This window comes from Gavialis gangeticus, unplaced genomic scaffold (assembly GCF_001723915.1).
Source record: "Gavialis gangeticus isolate Ggan-Ray unplaced genomic scaffold, GavGan_comp1, whole genome shotgun sequence".
In the NCBI taxonomy this organism is placed as follows: Eukaryota; Metazoa; Chordata; order Crocodylia; family Gavialidae; genus Gavialis; species Gavialis gangeticus.
This window is the reverse complement of record NW_017729031.1, coordinates 18,685,207-18,705,331: the sequence shown is the minus strand read 5'-3', so window position 1 is coordinate 18,705,331 and position 20,125 is coordinate 18,685,207. Positions and strand designations below refer to the sequence as shown.

General features: G+C 39.2%; 1 protein-coding gene across 1 annotated transcript in view; it reads left to right on the top strand.

Moving 5' to 3' along the window:
• SPOPL (speckle type BTB/POZ protein like) overlaps positions 1 to 18,340 on the top strand; it is a 59,584-nt gene extending 41,244 nt beyond the window's left edge. Inside the window, exons 5-11 of the mRNA XM_019522468.1 lie at positions 3,020 to 3,147; positions 9,483 to 9,660; positions 9,761 to 9,816; positions 12,496 to 12,618; positions 15,420 to 15,562; positions 15,654 to 15,707; positions 17,469 to 18,340. Coding sequence (XP_019378013.1) covers positions 3,020 to 3,147; positions 9,483 to 9,660; positions 9,761 to 9,816; positions 12,496 to 12,618; positions 15,420 to 15,562; positions 15,654 to 15,707; positions 17,469 to 17,613 — 827 coding nt within the window. The 3' untranslated portion in view covers positions 17,614 to 18,340. The remainder of the gene's footprint in view (positions 1 to 3,019; positions 3,148 to 9,482; positions 9,661 to 9,760; positions 9,817 to 12,495; positions 12,619 to 15,419; positions 15,563 to 15,653; positions 15,708 to 17,468) is intronic.
• Positions 18,341 to 20,125: the final 1,785 nt, after the last annotated feature.

Here is a 20,125-nt window from a genome sequence, read left to right as displayed (position 1 = left end):
GTGTGCGTGTGTGTGTGTGTGTGTGTGCAGGCTCAGGGGGCACTGTATGTGTGCAGGCGCGCGTGCAGGCTCGGGGGCACACTGTGTGTGTGGGGGTGTGTGTGTGTGTGTGTGTGTGCGCGCGCAGGCCCGGGGGCACGCTGTGTGTGTGTGTGTGTCCAGGCTCAGGGGCACAGTGTGTGTGTGTGTGTGTGTGCAGGCTCGGGGGCACACTCTGTGTGTGTGAAGGCTCGGGGGCACACTGCGTGCGTGTGTGCGTGCGTGTGTGTGTGTGCAGGCTCGGGGGCACACTGCGTGCGTGCATGTGTGTGTGTGCAGGCTCGGGGGGGCACAGTATGTGTGCTGGCGTGCGTGCAGGCTCGGGGGCACAGTGTGTGTGCTGGCGTGCGTGCAGGCTCGGGGGCACTGTGTGTGTGCGCGTGCAGGCTCGGGGGCACTGTGTGTGTGTGCGCGTGCAGGCTCGGGGGCACTGTGTGTGTGCGCACACGTGCGCAGGCTCGGGTACCGTGTGTGTGTGCACATGCGCACTGTGTGTGTGTGTGTGTGTGTGTGTTTGCATGTGCGCGCGTGCACATGCGCTCACAGGCTCGGGGGCACACTGTGCGTGTGTGTGTGCAGGCTTGGGGGCGCAAGGTGTGTGCGTGTGTTTGTGCGCGCAGACTCGTGGGCAGTGTGTGTTCATAGGGTGAGTCACACACACGCTGCACCATACACATGGACCCACACACCCCCTCACACTGCCTGTACACAAGCCCCAGCCGCCCTTCCCCCCCACACAACCCTACACACCCCCATACCCATCCACAAACACCTCTACATGTAGCGTGTGTGCGTGCAGGCTTGGGGCCAGATTGAGCGTGTGTCTATAGGGTGAGTCCCACATGCACACCCCACCATACACATGCATCCACCCCCCCTGCACTGCCATAGACCCCAGCCTCCCCCCTACACACACAGCCCCCATACCCACCCACAGCCCCCCACAAACCTACACCCACCCCCCACAATATGCAAGAGTAAGACTTCATTTTAAGCTATTGTGCGATCACCTCTATGTACACTACATAAACAGATGTAAATCAAGAAAAAAAATACATAATTAATATTTTAGATGTTCACTCTTTAAAATATAATTTGATATTTTTCTGGTTCCAAGATGGCAAAACCCCTTGCTGAAAGAAGTACTTTCAGGGGCAAGGGGAGGGACTTGTGGTGGCAAAGAACAGGAGTTAGGGGGCAGGACATCTGGTCACAAGATGGCTACCAGGGGGTGGGGCACCTGTCAAGGGGCGGGGCTACCAGTGTGGCCCTCAGCAGCTTGCCAAAACTCAGTAAGCGGTCCTCTGCCTGAAATAATTGCCCACCCCGTTAGACGGCCACCAAGTCCCCCCTCAGTCTTCTCTTCCCCAGACTGAGCAGTCCCAGATCCCTTACTCTCTCCTCTTAGGGTTTGTCCTCCAGGTGCTTAATCATTCTTGTGGCCCTTCTCTCGACCCTTCAAGATTCCCCACATCCTTGGTGAAGTGCAGCCCCCAGAACTGGCCACGGGACTCCAGCTGGGGTCTCACCCGCCAGAGGACGAGACATCACCAGTAGGGAGGAAACATCACTTCATTAGCCCTCGTGTAATGCATTGGCTAATGCATCCCAGTGTGCTATTAGCTCTGTTGACTACAGCGTCTCACTGGTGACTCATGTTCATCCTGTGATCAACCATAACCCCAAGGTCCCTTTCATCGTGCTGGCCAGGACATCTCCTCCTAACCTATATTCATGTTGCCAGTTACTTCTCCCCAGATGAAGCACGCTGCATTTTTCCTTATTGAACTGCATCTGGTTCTACTCTGCCCTCCTTCCCAGCTTGTCCAGGTCTGCTTGGATCTGCATCCTGTCCCCTAGCGTGACCACTTTTCCCCATAACTTAGTATCCTCTGCAAACTTAGCCAGCGCGCTTTTGACATCCTCATCTAAATGGTTGGTTAAGACGTTGAACAGCATGGGGCTGAACCGTGCAGGACACCTCTGGCCACCTCCTGCCAAGATGATACAGACCCATCCACTAACTCTCTGCATTCGACCCCTTAGCCAGTTCCCAACTCACATGAACATGGACTCAGCCAGCCCACAATCCACCAGGTTTTTTCTTCATAAGAGCGTCATGGGAGACCATATCGAAGGCCGTTTTGAAATCCAAGTATATGACATCAACCGCATCTCCCACATCTAAGCGATTCGTTAGTTGATCATGGAAAGAGACGAGGTTGGTCAGGCATGACCTGGCCGCAACGAAACCATGTTGGCTATCCTTCAGCATCATGGCTCCTGCTGTCTCTCTCAAATGGACTTGTTGATAATATTTTCTAAAATGTTACCCATATCAAGGTCAAACTGACCAGCCCATAGTTTCCCAGATCTGCCTCCTTCCCTTCTTAAAGATTGGCACCACATTGGCCCTTTTCCAGTCATCTGGGACCTCTCCCAAGCACCATGAGTCGCCAAAGACCTTCGCCAACGATCCCACAGTCTCCAGCCAGTTCCTTCGGTGTAGTCCATCCAGTCCTCCCTACTTGACCGGAGCTTTTTCTGAGAGAGCTTTTGGTTTGGCAGTTTTAGACAGAGATCTGTTGAATAAACTCAACCAGTTTTGTAATGTCTAAACCAATTAAGTAGGAGGAGTTCAGGAGAAGAAATATATAATCAATCAATGGAACACAATGGAATACAATACAACACAATAGTACAAATAAGATTCTAGAATAATCTTCCATGAAATGACCAGATAATCTTGTAAAGCAAAATATTATTGAAATAAATACAGAATTATGCTCAGTGATGGATTTTCCTGATGCATGATAAAATGCATGGTCTAACTATATTAAATTGATTTACAGTTACATTAGCACTCAGATGTTCTCAGAATTGATTTTTCTGCCTTGTTTTACCACTCGTTAAAGTCTTTTATTTAAGAAAATATTTTATTTAGATATAACAATCCTATTTGTCTTCTGTCTTTAACCAGAAAGCCAAAGAGCATATCGATTTGTGCAAGGCAAGGATTGGGGTTTTAAAAAATTTATCCGAAGAGATTTTTTACTCGATGAAGCTAATGGTCTTTTACCAGATGACAAGCTTACGTTATTTTGTGAGGTGAGTGTGAGTTTTTTAAGTAAAGAAGATTCTAAAGTTTTAAAAATATAATGAATAATCAGAAAATTCAGTGACTTACACAGTTTCCAAAAAAATCTATGAATATGGTAAACTAGAAAGTTTAAAATGTGTATGTGTGTGTATCATATAGTGCTCCGTTCTTTGATGTGTAGACACAAACTTACTACAGTGAACGTATCAGAATGAGCTCCAGAACCTCTGCACAAAGAAATGGCTAATGCATGCCATACACAGAAACACACTTGCATTGAGGTTGCCTTTTTCTTTGAAGCCATCTGTTCAATAAGATTGTTTTTCCATCTTCCTCTAGATTAGGCACACGTGTAGAACTTAGCTTTTTCTGTAATGAAAGCTGTATCCCAGGGAAGAAACACCACTGCATTAATGACATGTACCTCTTACCCAGTAACCACATTCCTAGACTAAAATGAACAACAATTCTTTGATGAATACCTGGTTTAATACCTCAGCAGTGATATGATTCTTCCGTGTCTTTCACCTGTGAGGCCAGGATTTTAAAATAGACATCTATTGTAGACGATAGTACACCCTAAGCTGCTTAATGGCAATATGGTATAGCATTTGCCTGGCCCAAGTTTTGGTAAGGGAAGAAGAAACAAAGGAAATGTCAGAGAGAATGTCGGAGATGAGAATTATATTAGGAAGGTCCAGAACAGCAGGTTAAAAATAGTAAGCTACAGGTTGCTAGGAGTACATTTAGCGGTCTTATGCCAGTTATACCTTGTCCTAAAACCAGATCTAGTTTAAATAGGAGATATAATAGGGATATGAATAGTAATTAAAGTAATACCTATTAGAACATTATTTTAAATGGCCCTGTTTCAGGTTGTTTTAAATCAAAGCAGGCAAGAGTGTAAGAATCTACGTGTATTTCAGAATCTTTGCTCTTCGGCCTTGAACTACAGTTCATACTCAGCAGCCCATCTGCAGGTCAGCCGAGATAAAGCGCTCTTTTAAAACTTAATTTAAAACCTGACAGAAGTTCTTTTCCCTAACAGGCTTTTTTCCCCCCCTGCTAGAGGCTTTTTAAGACTTTAGGACTTACCATTTGAGAGAATTTAAAATTAATTTCTTTAATAGGATTATAATTTCTTTAGATGAATAAACATTTTATACATTTAGATCGTTTGCTTGATGTGCTGTTTCATTATTAAATTTACTTTTAAAAATGCTATTAAAAGGCATTTATATATATACATTGTGAGTAATTTGGTGGGACTGACTCTTTAAGCCTTTCTCGGTGCTTAGTGTGACACTGAGAATCAGCCCTATATATTTAGACTTTTAAATGCAAATTTCTGTAGTTATACCCTTCTGACATGAGCTTTAAAATGAAATTGCATATAACTGCATAACTTACTACCCTACTGCATTGCTATCTGAACAGATGCAGTACTGGTTAAATACTCTTATACTTAACTCTGTGTCATGGAGTAAACTTTAGAATTTTGGAGGAATATATGAGGAAATGAAATGTAAATCGTAATAAATTATTCCAGTAACCTACATTGTCTTACTAAAATCCATGAAGACGGCTTATGACTTTTTAAAAATGAAAACCAGAGAAGGTTGTGATCTAAGTACAGTGTGTGTTTAAATATACATTGGTAGGTTATCACTGCTGCCGTGGACTGATTAATGGCTTAGGAGGATGATAGATGCTTTAACTGCTAATAAGTTTGCTTTGATCTGTGTATTTACAGGAAATGTGTAAAATTGTCTTGGCAAGATTACAACTTAATTATATGTCATTATGCTGTGTAGGAAAAATAATTGAAATGTGGCCCTTGAGACTAGATGGTGCAAATATAGTGCATCTTATTTTCACTTAGACAAGTTAAATTAGCTGCGTAATGAATTTGTTATGAATACAATTATTTGCCTGATAAAAGCAGATGTAACAAATGTCTAGTGATTTTGTAAAGATCCCCATGAAGGCTTCTTAAAACTTACAAAGTTTTGAATAGTTGGTACTGTAGATTAAACTAGTTTTGCCAAATAGAATTTGGATAAGAAAGTAGGTTGGTTGTACTACATAATTTTAAAGATGAAATGTACATGAAATTATAAAAGGAGACTGATCTATTCAGAAATATTTGTACTTATGAAATAAATTCTGACATTATTTAATTGTCAAACTTATGCGTGATATAATTGAAGCCGTCTGTAAAGTTCTCTATTTTTAAAATAGAGAATAGATTTAGAAATATTGGCTTATATAAGATACTCTGCCTTTCAACGCCAAAGGAATCACGTTTACTTGTATTCAAGTAAACTTGTTAGAATTTTTATCATCTTTGATTGGGTCAATCCAGAAGTTAAGACTGAAATCCTAATTCAGTTCCTTTTTCTGTTATGCTTTTATAGCTGCTAGGCTGCTTTGTGGGGAAAAAATCTTACTATTTTGAGGTACTTTGACAGAGAACTGTACCAGAAAAAGTAGTCATTTTCAGCTCTAACTGAATCTTGATTTACAGAATTCAGGTTTGGTTTTTTTGCATCCTTCTTATAGACACACTTGGGAAATTCAGGAATTCCTTTTAAATTATGATGATACAAGTACACCATTTAATAAAACTTAAGAGACACATTAAGCCGCGTTCTTTAGAAAGGCTTGCTGAGTAAGGATCCTGCTCTACTCATTGAGGAGAGAACCTCATGCTCTGTTGGTTGGAGAGGGAATTATTCAATCTTTATATGAAATAATACAAAACACAAAATGCACAGCTTCTGATGTAAATATTCTTGTGGTCAGGAGGATGTCGTTACAGTTAATGCCTATGGTTTCTGTTAAAACAGAGCCTGGAAGGTTTATTTAATCTTGCCAAATCAGCCCACTCCAATAAGAAGTTGGGTGACTAAAAATCACAGCGGTTTTAATGAACTTTCTATTTAAATATACTTACTCATTTCAGATTATTTCTGGTTGATACTCTTAAGTGACTAAAGTGGATGTCATGTTTGTTTCCTAATTGCTAGTAGAATTTTAAATGATATGTAATAATGCTTTTTCTACTAAAAACCATCACACTTCTCAGCTAATCTGTGTTGAGGCACAAGTCTAGCATCTCATTAAAATTCTTACTGTAAGAACACCACAGATTCTTACCCAAGAACCTGATAAAGAGCCCCTGTTATGATTTGAACTTGCCAGTCATTTGTACCAGGTCATGTAGCTCCGTCAGGATTCACATTTTAAAGTCAGTGCTGCCTCTAAGGAATTATCTGCACTGAAGACACTGAAGTTTGATCAAGTATTGGAAACAGTCTAGCTGCAACATCAGTTTCACATGATTCATTTATTTGCTGAAAACTGAGGCAGGTAGTTACCCGAGTACTTCTTTAAGGTTGCCTCCCACACTTGGTAGCGGTAAATCAGTAGTTGGTTATACCCTTAGCGGGTAAATTAGCCCACACAGCGCTCTGACTGCTGGACTACTTTCAGTATCTGATCTAGCCTATATTGGCTTTCTCTACAATATGATGTGGTTTGCAGTGTAAGCATACCCCAAGACTTCTGATAAATCCCACCCCGTGGTCCCCAAGTATCCCCAATGAAGAGAGGTTTGGCTCCAAAATATATTTTAAAATCTGAACCTTAAAGTCAAACGGGAAGTTCCTGCTTTTTTTTTTTAATCACGACTTATTGTATAAAAAGATTGTATTTTAAAAAAATGGTTCGTGTTGAAAACTTAAATACCTTTTCATTGTTAACAGTGAACCAATTTTATTTTCAAGTGCCAAAGTTTATGCCACTAAGAAGCGGTTTTTAATAAAAATATAACTTTAACCCTTCAGGCTAAAAACATTTTATGCATATGTTTAATTTTAAATAAGAATATAGTCCATTGACTTCTGCTGGATTATTCCTGAGAGTCATTTTATATACCTGCTGAAGTGTTTAAACTAAAGGATTAGGGCCGCACTTTCTTCAGTATTTTGAAACCCTAATAGCAGTTGCAGAAACATCATTTATAATTTAGTTCACTATAAGGTCTAAATTTGCGATAGCATCTAAATTATTTTGATCACATCCTTTTACAGGTTCTGCACTTCCATTTTGCCATTAGGAGTTTTTGTATTTAGGAGTGTTATGGGTACTTGGCACCCAATCAACTCTGATTGTGGTAGAATACGTAATAGCCATTCAGTTTTTGGAGTCTTGAACTGAGGTTGCCCTGATTGTGCTCAGGTTAAGAGGACTGTAGGGATTTTGTGCTTATGAATTAACCTAGGAAAGTGGGGAAAAGTCCTTTGCCCCCAAAGTTTTCAGTTTAAACAAAGCAAGTGGCTTTCTAGACTTCTGGCTTGCAGCTGTTGCCAGTGTTCCTCCTCCATCTGCTGCTAGTACTTGGAAATAAGCTCCCCTGTTTTCTGCAATGCTTTGGAGGTGACAAGCAACAGAGCCTGACTGATCTATTGTAAGTACTTGTAAGGCTCTTATTCCTTTAAGATGATACTGTTCAAATATTAAAAGTAGTTATCCTCAAAACTTCCCCCATGAGTCAGAAGGATACTTTTATCTCTGTTTTACAGGGGAGAACTAAGACAAAGAAAGATAGTGAGTTGCCCCAGATTCACACAGGAAGTCTGAAATAGAATAGGGAGTGAAAACTGAATCTTTTGACTTCCATTTTAGTACCCCATCTCTTGTCCTAAATCCAAGTTCATCTTCTGATATGAAGTTTGTACTGTACAGCTCAGACTTACTCACAGAGCATGAGCTCACTCTTCTGCCTTTGTCCCCAGTTCTGTGCCTCTAGACATCAAGTAGACTACTGGGTTTGTTGATCTTCCCTTATTCGTTATACTCCTACCTTTTTGTAGCCTAGGAAGAGAAAACTGTGATCAAAGTCCTTCTAGGAATGCCTGCTCTGTTTCAGGGAGCTTTAATTTCCAGGCCTCCGTTCCAAAGCAGGAACACCTTTCTGAGCTGCTGCTTTGTTTAAATATCATGCAAAGGACCTTTTTTTGCAACTTTTGGTTGTTAAGTAAAAACATTTAAAATCCCAGTGTCTAAATAGTGCTATCTACAAAGAAATTCTCAAACGTCACAGCAAGGAAGTCTCAACCGTGACATTTATTTTCCTTCCCAAATACCAAAATGCCCCAACATCCAGGGAGAAATGCCAAAAAACACTGATTCACATCTCCTTTAGAACTTACTTGGCTTAGTTAATACTGTATTTTACCACTTATGAACATATATTTTATTAGTTTGAGTAGACAAGATACTGTTGGGGGTATACCTATAAACTCATTTTTGTAGAAAAACCATTGCAATCTTGCTTTTTAAGAGGAAAACACCTATATTTGATTTCTTCAGTGGAGCTAAGGGAAGCTGAATACTGAAGGAGCTATGTTTCATAGCTCCCCACCAGTACTTACTTTCTTGGCCCCTGGCAGTAGCTTACAGGATGGGGGCTTCTGGGGAGGAGGGGTTGCTAGATTGCTAAAAAAAATAGTCTGGTGTCAGGGGGGCCGATACAGAAAGCTCAGCTACAGGGCTGGGCTATCTCAGCCTTGGGCTGCACAGGTAACTACAGAAGCTTGATTTACTGACCTACCCTAGATGAATTTAATTTTGAGTGTTCATCAATCCACATCTATTTTACCTGCGCAAAACTTCTGTTCTGGTATGGGTTTGGACTGATGAGACTGGGTCCAAGTGTAAGGTACGCACCTGGGCAAGCTAAGCTGGATTGGGTGGCCATTTTCAACGTGATCTAACCTCCATCTAACCCTCCTAAACATCCACACTTAGCTCGTCTTCCCTCAGTGCACGAGTGAAGTGTTTCGAATCTTCATTGTAAGGAGGGTCTCTGTATAACGTTGGATTCTGGTTTTCAGGAGCGAACGGTCTTAAATTCTGTTGATTTATCTTTGAAACAGCAGTCATTTTTAATTAGGGATGTCATTGTTTTCCCAACAGGAGTATCAGCCTTTGATTTACTTACTCCATGATCTTTTTATCATGCTGCTTGTGGTGTCATGTTCTTCATTTTTGTGTTGTAGCAGTTACCTGACCACAAATGCTTGGATCATAAATAAAAGCTAATTTCTCTTTTAAGATTCTCAAAAGGTTTATTTCTCTGTATCTGGTGTTGTTTCACAAAACTAGACTCTTTGAAATTTAGTCTTTCTCAGTATTCAACTTTTGCTTTATGGGTGAGAGTTATGGACAAATCCCAAAAATATTTTGCTTTTGCTAAGTTCTAGCATAGGTACAATAATTTAACGATCATCAGCATTCATTTGTTGAAGGAGTTTGTCTTGTTGTGATTTTCTGTTAGGTAAGCGTGGTCCAAGATTCAGTAAATATATCAGGACAGTCCAATACAAACACCTTGAAGGTACCTGAATGTCGACTAGCAGAAGATTTGGGGAATCTCTGGGAAACAACAAAATTTACAGATTGCAGTTTTTATGTAGGAGGACAAGAATTCAAAGCCCACAAATCTGTCCTTGCAGGTACTTTCTCCTTTTATATTGTAACTTTTTTTGGTTATCAAACATAATTGTGAAAATCTTGGCATTTAATTGTATTTAATGTTTAATTCCCTTGCTGCAGCACGCTCGCCAGTTTTTAATGCAATGTTTGAACATGAAATGGAGGAAAGCAAAAAGGTAAGCCTTACTGAAAACTTTCTGTTCCAACACTAAACGAAAGGAAAACGTGTAGAAAATCCTAAATATACTTCGTAGATTGATAAAGATAATAACAGGTGAGTACTTAAGAGAAATGAAGAACTCATGTCAACAAGGCAAGTATCTTAAGGTATCATAGAAGCCATCCTGTGTCAAGGTAGCGAGGGTTATGCCTTCCTGCAAAATTAAGTCATTACCTAGACTTAAGTTACGTCTCTAAAATTTGCCTTCCTTACATGAGACTGTGACTGAGCTATTGTGGCTGTAGTGACTCGGCACTTTCTTGTGTGGTCCTAAGACTTTTTGTTGGACTGCAGTAAGCTAGTTGGTCTATTAAATCTCTTCCAGCAATTTTTTTTAGAAAAGGCAGAAAATAGTGGAAAAACATTGGAGGAGCCATTGAATTTGTGTCCATGCTACAGTGGTTGCACTTAACAGCTGCCCATTTGTGCTCAGTCCAGCATTAGCCCATACTACTGGTAAGCAGCCAACTCAAGTTAAAAGTACCACTGTACCAAAATTAAGGAGGGGCTGTTGCAGGTGTGAATCAGGGACAACTTCTGAGTTATAACTCAAATTGATTTTACAGTGAAACCAAGATTTGACTGAAGGAGATTCCTTTCCTTCATTCACACATCTACAAAGAGTTAATATGTAGAACTGCTCAGAACAGTTGGTTAATCGATCCAGACTACTACTTCTAGTTTCATATGTCTACATGAATAGTGACTGCATAGTTATTTACTGCACAGTCATTTAGTACTTGCATACACAAGTACTAAGTGACTGCCCAGTAACCAGAGTTACTGCACAGTCACGTCACTGAACGGCTTTTTGGTGATGCTGACTGTGCAGTAGCTCGTTGCTACTGTACAGTAGCGTTGCATCATGCTTCATGCCACACAACACTACTGCGCAGTAGTAACAAGCTACTGCAGAGTCAGTGTCTCGTGTAAACGCAGCATTAGTCTCTCCTGTAATGAGGACTGTTGGCTGATTTCATGAAAAGGCTCTCAAATTATAGCAATTCCTGGTATCATTGGGTTCCATGATTCCTAGGTCACAATTTATAGTATTTTTTTTTTTTTTTTTTAAAAGTTTTGGGGATTTTTTTTTTTTTTCCCCCCCCACACCCGGCATTTTTTTTTTTTTTTTTTAAAGTGTTGTGGAATTTATCATTTTTGCTGCCCCCAGACAGCTGACATTTTTTTTTCTGCTTGTTCCTTCATCTTTCACCCAGAAGGTGTTAGCTTGGACTTTCAGTGCGTGTTCTCCATCCTTTTATCAGGAGTTAGGCAGCTGAGGTCACACAGTAAAAAAGAGAATCCAGCTTGAAGACGAGAAGCACAGAGAACTCGTAAGGTGGAGGCTGAGCCATCTGAGGTCTCTGAAGAACAGCACAGTAGATCAGGATTAAAGAGCAAAAAAATAGTTTCTGTAGTTCACATACGTTGTTAATGGGGAAGCAGGAGATGAACAGCACTGCAACTGCAAAAGGCATTAGTGTTAGGTCACCTGGACAAGCTAAATATTGCTAAAAATTTTACACAATATTTACAGTGTTCAGCTAAGTAACGCATGGATGCATGGTGCTTATAAGAAGCTACAGTGAGTTAACTTTGCCACAGAACATAGGGGAGTTTGTCAGCAGTTTTGTTCATTGTATACATAAGCTTAAAAGTCCATACAAATGCTGAAGTGTATGTTTGTGTTAACTAGCCTCTAACATTGCTGCTAATAGTTTGTATAATGCAACAAGAGCAGGTAGTATTTTGTTAATATGGTTTCAGGGTTTGTTCTTGGTCAGCTTCCAGGAAGATTTTTTTGAATGGTAGCTTTTCACATTCACTTAAGACTTCCTTGAAGTCCTACAGGGTACATTACTGCTGCCTTGGTTGAGTGAATCCCACAGGTGAGGGCCATCTACTAAGGGAGCCCTAGTCCTAAAAAATGACTCAGTGGATAGTGGCCCACCTGTAGGTAGGCAGACCAAAATGTGTAAACTTTCATCAGGATGCTGTGTAACACTGATGGCCTATTACTTCTGTATCCATTTCAGGATCCTGGTCCTTGACTCCAAACTTGCAGGGCCAGGTCTTTGACAATGGAGGGCCCTCAGTTGTGGGATTCAGGTGAGGTACAAATCACTTTTTGCAGGCCTCCTTTAAGAACTGCTTTGAGAACATATTAATCCTAATTAATTTGAACAGAATAAACCTCATTCTCCTGCTTGCTGACTTTTTACTCTGTCCAGTACTCTTGGCATGTAACATATCAAAACACTAATGGATTTAAAATCTGGTCTGGACTTATTTTTCAAAATCCATAAATCAGGTTTTGAATTCTGTATATGACCTTTGCACTACAGATTCCTCTCATACTGAATCACCAAGAAAAGCTTACAAGATGCTCATTTGTTCCCTCGATCTTTCCACTGGTGATTGTCTGACTTATAAATTTGCTGGCAGTAAAGGAGTTTTCACTCTAATCTGTTAACACTAGAATATGTCAGCTTAAACCACGTTAAGGTGCTATATGTTTGCTGCTAAGTAAAAATAAATAAATAAAATAGAAATGCAAGCTAACTGATTAGTCATAAATTCATTGTTCTAAAACTAAAACTGGATTATAGTTTTCCTCTTTTTTCCTTTGTGACAGAATCGTGTAGAAATAAATGATGTAGACCCTGAGGTTTTTAAAGAAATGATGAGATTCATTTACACAGGGAAAGCACCAAACCTGGAAAAAATGGCTGACAACTTGTTGGCAGCTGCAGACAAAGTAAGTAAATCTTAAACCTTTAAAACCTCAGAATCGGTACTTGTTTACTGAAAGTTCTGTTAAAAAAGGCATGTTTTAGTTTGTTTAAATACAACTGCAATAGACTTTTAAGAAAAAATAAGCAGCAGAGGCAACAGTGGAAACAAGAGAAGGAATTGGGATATAAAAATTCTGAGCCCTGGAAAGTAAATAAATCCTTATTTAAAACCTAAGAATAGTTAGTTCAGAAATTCTTGGCGAGAAAAAGCCAATATCTGTTAGGGACAAAATGGGCAGTATTCAATTCGGAGTCGGATTCGGGGGGACAGTGATTCATTCGCTGATTCGGATCACTATCCCGATTTCGATTTGGCTGAATCTGAAGATTCCATTCTGATTTGGAGAATCAGCAATTCAGCCACGGACGCCGCTTTATATGTTTTTTTCTACATACCTCGAAGTACCAGGCACAGCTTGTGAATGCTGAGATGGTGGGACAGATGGAGTGCCCCACTGGAGCGTGGGGGGGAGGGGGTCCCCTGCATGCTCAGCGGCAGACCCAGAAATGGATCAAAAGTACTTCCGGTCCACTTCCAGGTCCTCCGCAGAGTGCGCAGGGGACCCCCTCACCCCCCGGCTCGGGCACCCAGGGTTCCCCTACAGCCAATTGCTGAGCTGGGGGGTGGGGAAGGGGGCGCAAGGGGGTCCCCTGCGCACATGGCAGCGAACACCACCACCCCGCGCCCCCGTGGGATGCTCTATTCCGCCCCACCATCTCAGCGTTCACAAGCTGCACCTGGTACCTCGAGGTATGTAGAAAAAACATATAAAGCTGGGCTCATGGCCAGATGGTCAAATCTCTTCAGTTCGACTCAGAGAGATTAACGGGTCTCCTGATTCAGATTTGGAGACTTGGCTGCCAAGTCTCCTCCGAATCGAATCAGTGACCGAAGCTTCGCACAGCCCTACTATCTTTATCTTTTAGTAAATTAGTTCTGAATAAAATGTCCTTGATCTTTTGTGTTAAGAGAGATAATAAATAAGAGTTCAATAACTGCCTTCTCTAAAGTATTACCACTTCAGAATTTTGTTGTCATTTTTTTCTCTTTAAACTAAGCAGTTCTAATCTTTCCTTGCATGAAGTCTTGCCTGTCCTTTAAAGATTTTTGTTGTTCCTTTGAGCCATTATTTTTTTTCTCTTTCTTTGCTCTTTTTGAGATGAAGGGTATTGACAGGAATCACAGTGAGATCAGACTCTTTCATATCATAACATGCTATTCTATAGTATTTTAGTTATATACATCTAGCATCTTGTTTGACTCGATGTTTAATAGGAAGGAGTACTTTCGTTACCTGTGCCATTGAAGCCTCAGTCATTTTCTCTTGGGGAGCTAATTTAGAACCCAGCCTTTTGTGCATTGTTCACTATGTCCTTTTTAATGTGCATTCTCTTAAATTTTTCTATGCTTAATTTTTTTCTATCATGTTGCCCAATTATGTAGCCTTGCTGTCAGACTTTCAACTGCTTGTCTAGTTGACTTTGTTTAAAGAACTCTGGTAGTTTTGAGTAGCAGAATTATCCTTTGCAGAATCTGCATTGATTTGCTCATTGTTCATATCCATCTCGACTTACCTAAAAGCAGCAGCCTTAAAGTAAGGTGTGTTGTTCCCATTATCAATTCTTTGCACATTCTCTAATGATACAGTGCCAACTACTGTACTTTACTATCTACTTCAGTGGAATAGAAATAGTAATATGGCTTCAGTAGCTGTGCATTGACTGTTTCTTAACTTGTCTTAGAGACTTTGGAATTGTGTAATTGAAGCATTCTAAATTAAGTGACTAGACAGGAAAAAAGTCTTGGTAGTGTTAGAAGCAGCTGAAGAAAAACCTGGTCGGGGTGCATCGGTAGTCAAAAAGTACCCAAAATGCTATTTTGGAGAATACAGGAAGCAAGGAGAGTCCTGAAAATATAATCTTGTAAATAGCAATAGGTTGCAGTTCATCTTTTATCAGAAGTGTAGAAAAAATAATTGTTCAAAAGACATCAAACCAAAACTGATTAGAGACCTAGAAAGCTTTATATGTTAGTGATTCAAGCTTGGCGCACTTTCTGTTAGGATCAACTTGTAACGCCCTGCTCTCATGGATAACAATTGGATGCTTAGACAGGAGGCTAAGGACTAATTTAAAGTTTTTATTAAAGTAAATTGGCTGTTTCTCATATTGAGCAATAACAAATGTAATCCATTTGTTATGTTAGATGGGGAGTAAACGAAACACTAAAAAGTTGGGAAGAACTGTAGCCCCAACTCTGGCTCCGTGCAATTGCTCCTTGTTCAGTTTCTTACACCTTCCTTTGAAACATCAGGCCACAGCCAGACCTGTTGCTTGACTAACAGCCTATGGTCTGATGTAGGGTTTTAATTCCTGCGATCCTAATATATATGCCACCTTTTCAGATTTTTTTTGTAATGAAATTTGGCTAGGGAACATGATACCCAGAATGAGTTATTTTTCAGTTTTGTTAAAAAAAATTATCTTCTGAGGTGCAACTGTTGAACACGCAAGCAGTTGTGATTTGATTTGTATTTAATCCGTCTAATGCATCTTATCATTGGAGGCATGGAGGGAAGGGGAAGGTTTTATATGCAGCATGCATTACATTTTGAATGATCTATTTGCAAGCAGTGATCCTGGGATTGGGGTGCTAGGCATTTCAAAGGATGTGAGTAATTTGTTTTAAATTGTGTAGATGACAGTAGAAAGAATAAGTTTGAAGAATGATTAGTGAGCGTGTATGTGGCTTTTTTCCCACCAGTATGCACTGGAACGGCTGAAGGTCATGTGCGAAGAGGCACTCTGTAGTAACCTCTCAGTAGAAAACGTTGCTGACATTCTTATCCTCGCAGATTTGCACAGCGCAGAACAGTTGAAAGCACAAGCAATAGATTTTATTAACAGGCAAGTAATATTTCATTTAAGACATAGTTGGCATCTATGCAACAACTTCCATGCCAGCTTAAATATATTTGTATCACTACTTCTATTATAGGTGCAGTGTTCTTAGACAACTTGGGTGTAAAGATGGGAAAAACTGGAATAGCAAGTAAGTAAAGATTTGCAGAATCAAAGTTCCCCATTCCCCACCCCTCCAGTAATAGTACCTTCCATAGTATCCACTTATATTATGGGTCGCAATCTACTGTGATTGGAATGGGAATAAAAACAAACCTACCATACTTTATTTCAGAAGTGAAGGGAGACCTTTGGAATTCTTGATCCATTCTTCATTCTTACAGAATTGCAATCATTTGCTTTTTGCAAGTAAAGTAAGACTGCTTCAGAAGCAGCCGTGTAATCTGGCAGATAATACCCCACAGCGCCATTTATACTTTGCCTTTTTTTCCCTCATTTGAGATGAGAGAGATGGACTTATTCTGTCCTCCATGGTAAGAAAACATCAGCAGCCAACATTAAACTTTCCTTCTACTTAGCCTCAATTGGGTGCTCTGGGTCGGGCTTGTACCAGCATTTCTAAAGTGATACTTTTCTCCCCAGAGAAATTAGATCAGCCAGATTTCTCTCTGCTCTCTTGGAGGATGCAACAGAACTGCAGGAGCAAATTAGAACAGAGAAAAGGATGATATGGCATTACTGAAAACTATTGATCAACCTGTTCCCACACTTGTTCCTATTCCATGCTTTATATTATCCCTATAGTTAAAGTTCTTTTCTGATATCAAACCTAATTTTTTTTGGTAAACTAAGATGTCTTTCTGTCATTCTCAATGCTACTGGGGGAAGAACTTGATCACTGTTTTCATATAACAACCTTTTCTGTATTGAAACACTGTTGGAACATTCTTCCTTGGTATTCTGTCTTTAGATTAAACACGCCTTATTCCTTTAACGTTTTTTCCTCATCAGTCACATTTTCTAAAATTCTTATCCTTATTGCTTTTGTTGGTCTCTCCAATTTATTAATATCCTTTGAACAGTGTAGTGGTTAAAACTAGATACAGTATTCCAGTTGAGGCCTCATCAGTACTGAGTGAAGTGGTATACTTATCTCCCATTTCTTACATATGATAGCTCTGTTAATACAGCCCAGTATGAAACCTGCCATTTTTGCAACAGCATGGCACTGCTGACTTGTGTTTAGTTTGTGGTCCAGGATAACCCCCTAACCTCCTTCTGCATTACTAGTGTCATTTCCAGTTTGTACCTCTGCATTTACTTTCTCCTTTCTGGGTGTATCACAATGTACTCTTCTTTCTTTAAATTTAATCTTGACAAACAGTTCCCCCAGTGTTCCTGTATCCTTTTCAACTCTAGTCCCATCCTCCAAAAGGCTTGTAAGCTTCCCCAGCTTAGAGTCCCCCAGCCAGATTATAAGAATATACTTTATTCTACTATGTGAGTCTTTAATGAAAACGTTGAGAAGAACTGGATTTAGGACATAACTCAGCAAGGTCCTACTTAAAAATGCCCTCCCTGTTTTATATTTCCACGTGGTCCCTAGGGCAGAGCCCACACAGCCACAGTGTCGTAGAACTCAATAGCGAGGAATGACCAGTAGTGTATAAAGTTTGTTTGAATTGCTACACAGTATATGCTGCTTTGGTTGAGTGTGCTGTACTTATAACTTCACTCGGGAGCAAGCTCCAGTTGTGGAATAATAGTAAAAGTAATCATTTCCTGTTAATATTGGAAAAATGAGTATTTTGATAAAATAAATAATATATTGATTCTACATAAAATACAAATAACATTTGGTTACAGTAGTCCATGTTCCTAGTATTTTTCTGATTTATCTTTATACATACATATACATTTAAACAATTGTTCTTAATCCTTTTATTTTCAGCCAAGCAACAGACATAATGGAAACGGCAGGCTGGAAGTCCATGATCCACTCCCACCCTCACTTAGTAGCAGAGGCCTTTCGAGCACTAGCATCTGCACAGTGTCCACAGTTTGGTATTCCACGCAAACGGCTAAAACAGTCATGAAATCTTCCACGAACTTTAGAGAAATTTGAATTGACTCTACTCCTCCAGGTCCAGAGGTGTTTTCACAAACCATAACAAGAATTTGTGTTATCCTTGTCCACAGAACAGAAGCTGAAAAAGCCTATTGTTTGCTTTTCAGATGGATAATTTATGGTTTAATCCTCAGCTTTAAATTAGACTGATTACTCTCTAATTCACTGAAAGGCCTTAAATTATAGTCAGTGACTCTCTAGTCCATATAGTCTAATGTATCTTAGTTGTTTTTCTTATTTTTTTTCTTTTTTTTTATGTGCCTTGTCTTTTTGACTAGGCTATGCAGGATTGCACTAGCTCCATAATGCAGTAAACTTGATAACTGAAGATTAATTTTTGAAAGGGATCTTCCATTATTTTTAAAAAAATGAAGATTATAGTTTGGTCCTGTGCTGACTGGAAGGTTTTCAACTAACTTCTCATTAAAACCACTTGAACTGGACTTACATAATATACTCCAGTCAAGTATAGATAAGGAGAGTCCGTTTACCTTCAGAGGATGCCTACAGGCTATTTATGGCAATATACTGCTTTGAACATAATTTATTTTTCATTGTGGGGGCAAATATGCAATGGTTTGGCCCAAAAATGTATTTTCATTACCGTTTATAATGCTTACTGTCTCAGTGTCAAAGCTGTACAAACGTGACAGAGAAACACACAATAAACTTTTTGCTTGTGTTTCTTTATGGTCCATCACTGGTTTACATTTAATGGAAAATGAAACGAGAAGTAAAGATTTTGATGGGAAGAGAGAATAGTATTGCATTTGAAAAAAAAAAAATTATTTATATCCTACATGTATGGTTACATAGAAAAGTAAAAGATACATAGAATGACCAAATGTAAAATTAAGAAATGGGCCAAATGGATTCTAAATATATGCACTTTTAATGTGTAACTTTTGTAATGTTGTGTGGTACATATATATTTTGCTTTTGATGAATTAATGAGGTACAGGTAACTGTGGCTTAACTTTTTACATGCGTTTTGAAGATGCCCACAGCCACATGGGATTTAGTTTTGTTATAATGAACAAGAAAACCATGTCTGAAGACTTAATTGAAGGTTGAATATTACAAGCTTTCATGTTTTGAGTTGCTGAGTAGCTTTACATTTTTGAGGAAGGAATGTGTGAATGATGAAACCATGGAAGAGGGTCTGTTCTCACCTAAATGTGTATGCACAACTTCCTTTCACACCAAGGGAAGTTACATACACATAACAGGAGAAGTATTTTTCCCTGATTTGTCAGATGTATTTGCAAGCATAGACTTGGATTTTTTCCTAGCATTTCAGTTACTGTACTAGCATTGTGGATGGTATTGAAATTCTGCATAATGTGAAAAGGATGAAATATGTGTAAACTGTTGTCATGGGCCAGTTCTTTATCATATGAACCTTTAGCTTTAATATCAACATTTTCAGTGTTTGATAGCTTTGTTTACAATTGGGAGGAAAGTCTGCCATACTGCACACTCTAAATGTTTCCTGAGTTATTACATTGCATTTATTATGATGGTGATAATATGCTATACTTGTTGTTTGGCAAGACTTGCATTTAACAGGTAAATGAAGGAGATATTGCCTAATTTATAAACAAATTTGGTTAAAGATTTTAGTTTGTCTAGAAAACTTGTATGAAAAATGAAAGGTAAGAGTCTCTTTCCTCATTTCATTCAGATTTCTCGAATTACTTCTAGTAAAACTTTTGGAGGGCAGAGTATATACTTGGTATCAAGTAAGCTGTTAGCAAAAAAATAAATAATTAAAATTACAAAAATGAAAAGAAACAACCAGTCAGTTTATAAAAATACAAGCCTCTGTACATGCACACTTTGAACTAAATCTTTATACTAAGTTGCATATACAATTAAAGCAATTTATACAAGTACAGAGGGTACCTTATCAAACAATATAGATATGGAGATTTGACTTGAATAAAAAGTTCTATTCACTATTTATTCTAAATTAAGGTCCCGTAAACATTTTTCATAATAGGGATGACATGTACTTGTTCCCTCCAAAATAGTGACTGTTTTGCTGCAGTGCATAATATTAGAACTATATATCCTCATATTCGTCATGAACAGGCTCACCAATGAAACTTGCAGCTCTAATATACAAAGTGACTTGAATATTTAATACTGTAATTATTACTGTCCAGTTAGGCTTGTTCTAAAATAATTATAACATGCAGTAATCTAATGGAGAGCGTAAGGATTTTGTTATGAAGATTTTTTTAGAAGCTTAATAGCACACTTTGTACCAAAAAATGTCAAACACTGTGCTGTAAGAATATCAACATTTATAGAAATGTCCACTTCTCAAGTACGTACCATACGTTACACTAACAAAAATCTTGACATTTGATCTGCTTAGATTTGGTTTTATTTATTATGTATACTAAGTTTTGTCAGTTCTTAAGAAAAAGGTAAAACAGTTGCTGTATTCTTAAGTGAGTGCACTAATTATTCAC